General features: G+C 35.5%; 1 protein-coding gene across 1 annotated transcript; it reads left to right on the top strand.

Moving 5' to 3' along the window:
- The first annotated feature begins 2588 nt into the window (after window positions 1–2588).
- On the top strand, window positions 2589–3745 carry LOC107919547 (cytochrome c). The gene is made up of 3 exons (XM_016848990.2): window positions 2589–2869; window positions 2957–3090; window positions 3429–3745. The coding sequence occupies exons 1-3, from the start codon at window positions 2758–2760 to the stop codon at window positions 3522–3524; spliced, it is 342 nt and encodes a 113-aa protein (XP_016704479.1). The 5' UTR covers window positions 2589–2757; the 3' UTR covers window positions 3525–3745.
- Window positions 3746–4098: the final 353 nt, after the last annotated feature.

Raw genomic sequence — 4098 nt, 5'->3', positions numbered from 1 at the left:
TTGTTCAAAATAATCCAAACTCGACAGAAACTAATAGTACTGAACAACAGACAGCAGTTGGATCTTCAAATGTTCCGATTACAGCTGAGGATCCTACAGAAGTTCAAAGTAATTTTTCATTTAATTTACATGCGTGTTTCTATTATAGTTGATTTATTTTTCAAATTCTTATATTATAATATACCATTTGTAGCTGAAAATGGTGGGACGCGCAGAGGTCGAGGACGTACGCTACTTAGAGAGTTGTACGAGTTAGATTCAGTCGAGCGTGTCAAAGTTGGACGAAACAGTTTTGGTCAGCCTGTTGGATCAGAAGCTCGACTTTTAGCTGGATACATGGGCATTTTAGCACGAAATCCGAATATGTTACCTATAAACTACGAGTCATGGCATCAAATGCCCGATAGCAACAAAAACCAAGCCCTCGATAATATTAAGGTAACAAAATGTTAATGTCATCTATAATGCTTGGGAAATAGTTTCATTTATATTTACTTTATTAACTTGTATTTTTTGTTTTTTGCAGGCGAGGTTTGCTTTAGAGGTCTCGGATGTTTATGTAAAGAAGGCATTGGGAAAAAGATGGAGAGACAACAAAAGTACTTTGAAGAAAAATTATTATAAGACAAAAACAACCCTCGATGAGCAATTGCAAAATGTCCCGCCGGGTATGTTGAGGTACCAATGGGAAGATGCGGTTAGATTTTGGCATTCGAATAAAGGCGAGGTCTGACGTCCTTCTAAACTATTGTAATTATTTTGGTTTATAGTATTTTCTATTTACGTACTAAAAAATTTCATAACGTAGGATCGTGAACAAGTTGGAATAAGCAGCAGGCAGAAACAAAAATTCACCCACACAGCCGGGTCGAGAAGTTTCGCATGTGTAGCTGAGGCGGAGGTATTTTTAAATTTTTTAATATTGTCGAATATGTATAACTTTCTATTAAATAATATTTATACTACTATATTGTAGGAACGGTCGTCCGGTCAAAAAGTTGGACGCCTTCAACTTTTTGAAATTACACATAGGAAGAAAGATGGATCTCCCATGACTCCTGAAGCTGCTGAAATAATGGTACGTTTACTTAATACGATTTGACTTATTTTAGTTATTTATAGTGTTTATTTTCTAATGGTTTAATTCATTGCAGTTAATGCGACTATTGTTATGTTGCATATGTTTTTCAATATATAATATTGTGTTCCTAACTATGTGATATATTTATTAGGAAAAACTAAATGATAAAAAGGCGGAGTACGAAGCAATTGCTTCTAGTGATAGTTCGGTTCATCTTGAAGATATTGATAATCGGATTATTACTGAAGTTTTGGGTCCTGAAAGGTATGGTCGGGTTCGATTTCAAGGATCCTTTGTTAGCCCAACCCAATATTTTGGATCCAGCTCCCACCAATACATGGCTTCGGGGAGTCAGGCTCAAGCTGAAGTTCAGAGGTTAAAAGACCAAATGGCTCAGATGCAAGCGACTACAATTGAGGTTCAAAGGAAATATGAAGAACTCCAGCTACAACTTAAAGCAGAGGCGGAAGCGAGGGAAGCAGCGACTGCAGCGAGGGAAGCGGAGGCTGCAGCAAGAGAAGCAGAGCAGAGCAAAAAGTACGACAAACTTCAGCAGCAGCTTCAGATTATGATGAAGATGTTTAAGTCGCAACTTCCACCTTCATAGTGTATGACATAAATATTTTTATCATTTTAACATTTAACATTTAACATTTTTTGCAAAAACAATATGAATTCACTTTTATTTATTGATATTAATATTATTTTATTCCCTTATGTTGAAATATTATATAAATTTATTGCTATTGGTTGCTTTTGAAATGTTGCTTTTGAAATTTTGCTACAGGAGGGCAGAAAAAATGAAAAATTTAATAAAAAAAATCCCAAAAATAGTGGCGTTTTTGTATAAAAGCGCCACTAAAGAACATGTTCTTTTGCGGCGTTTGTAAAAAATGCCACTAAAGAACATGTTCTTTAGCGGCGATCAGAAAAAAAACGCCGCTAAAGAACATGATCTTTAGCGGCGTTTTCCATTAAGCGCCGCTAAAGAACATGTTCTTTAGCGGCGTTTTTTCCTAAGCGCCGCTAAAGAACATGGTCTTTAGTGGCATTTTTTTACAAACGCCGCTAAAGAACATGTTCTTTAGCGGCGTATTTTTCTAAGCGCCGCTAAAGAACATGATCTTTAGCGGCGTTTTTTTCTAAGCGCCGCTAAAGAACATGATCTTTAGCGGCGTTTTTTTCTAAGCGCCGCTAAAGAACATGGTCTTTAACGGCGTTTTTGTTTGTAAACGCTGCAAACATTTGCGACGTTTTCATTAGCGGCATTTTTTCCGGCGCTTGAAGAAGCGCCGCAAATATCTTTAGTGGCGTTAAAAAGCGCCGCTAAAGGCCTAAAAAAACGCCGCTAAAAACCTGTTTTGGTGTAGTGTGACTATTTTGATAGTTTACCCTTAAATTTACAAGACTAGAAAATTAGAGAAACTAAATTTAGAAAGAGTAGGGGGAGGTATGAACTTGATAACAAAAAAATAGATATATTCTTAGGAAGAATAAAGTTAAGAACGGGTGCTCTAAAGGAACGGCTACTAATGCGCCACATAGAAAAGGGAGGGTTGTTGGGGTTGCCATTTGCATTGGCATTGTTACGCTACTCTTTCAAATATTATTATATTCTCAAAATAACCAATTTTGATTTGCTGAAACAAACAACGTAACCCAAAAAAGAAGCGAAGATGGCATCCTTTGCTCAAGCACCGCGTGGTGACTCAAAGTCCGGCGAGAAGATTTTCAAGACCAAGTGTGCTCAGTGCCACACCATCGAAAAAGCTGCCGGTCACAAACAAGGTTGCCCATGCCTCCTCTTTTCTTTCATTTTCATTTTCATTATCATTGTGATGCGATCCAAATTTGGATTACTTAAATATGTGGCAGGACCCAATCTGAACGGTCTGTTCGGAAGGCAATCGGGTACCGCTCCTGGTTATTCATACTCCGCTGCTAACAAGAGCATGGCTGTGATTTGGGGGGAGAATACTTTGTATGACTACCTTCTCAACCCTAAGAAGGTATTGCTGTACTCACTTCTTTCAAATCTCTTTTTTATTCTATCGTATATATTACCCGGATTCTGTCCAACTTTTGTCATGGTGGAGTGCGATTTGATTCTTGCTTTGTTATAGTTGAGTGAAGTAATAGCCTAGTTTGAATTACTGACATTGAAAACCTATGGATGAGAATCCTATAGTAGTTAATTACTCATCATCAAGCACTTTCCTTTTTTGGGATTATGAAAAAGTTTTGGGTTCACTTGAGAAATTGACTTTTGTGTTAAATAGATTTTTTAAGCATGGGTATATTCAGCTACTAATAATATCACTGACATGGGCAAAATTTTTGTGTGCAGTACATCCCTGGAACAAAAATGGTTTTCCCTGGATTGAAGAAGCCACAGGAACGTGCTGATCTCATTGCATATTTGAAGGAATCTACGGCTTCCTAAATGGGTTTACAAAATTCCCATTCCATTTTGCAGCCTTTAGAGAAATGATTCTTATAATAAAGTAGACATGCATGCTCTTTCTACAATGAGCATTCCTTCCCTTCCTGCCAAATTGTTACCCTTGAGAAGAGTTTGCCATTTCTGGCAAATCTAAGGCTTTTTCATTACTTCCTGAATTTCTTGTGATTTACCAGCATGCTAATTCGTTTTTCTTTTTTTCATTCTCGAACTTTTACATTGATTTACCATTTGCTATAAGTCTATTACACGAATTTTCAACATTTGGTTAAAGGTTTTAAGTTAAACTAATGTTTTTAAAATTAAAGAGTTAATAAGTTCGAAATTAGGATTAAACTATTTAGTTAATGTAGTTGTAAAATTATATTTATGTTAAATAATTACTAAATTTATATTTATGTTAAAACATGATACTAAAAAGTGAAAAAAAGATAAATAAAGAGTATTTGATATACTGTCAGTAGATTTTTTTTTTATTTCACAAACAATTTTTAAGAAAAATTAACATGTGTTTTTTTTAAAGATATTTTTTAAATATTTTACTATATTCTATATG

This window comes from Gossypium hirsutum, chromosome D13 (genome assembly GCF_007990345.1).
Source record: "Gossypium hirsutum isolate 1008001.06 chromosome D13, Gossypium_hirsutum_v2.1, whole genome shotgun sequence".
NCBI lineage: Eukaryota > Viridiplantae > Streptophyta > Magnoliopsida > Malvales > Malvaceae > Gossypium > Gossypium hirsutum.
The sequence above is the reverse complement of the archived record's forward strand: the minus strand, read 5'-3'. Positions and strand labels throughout refer to the sequence as shown.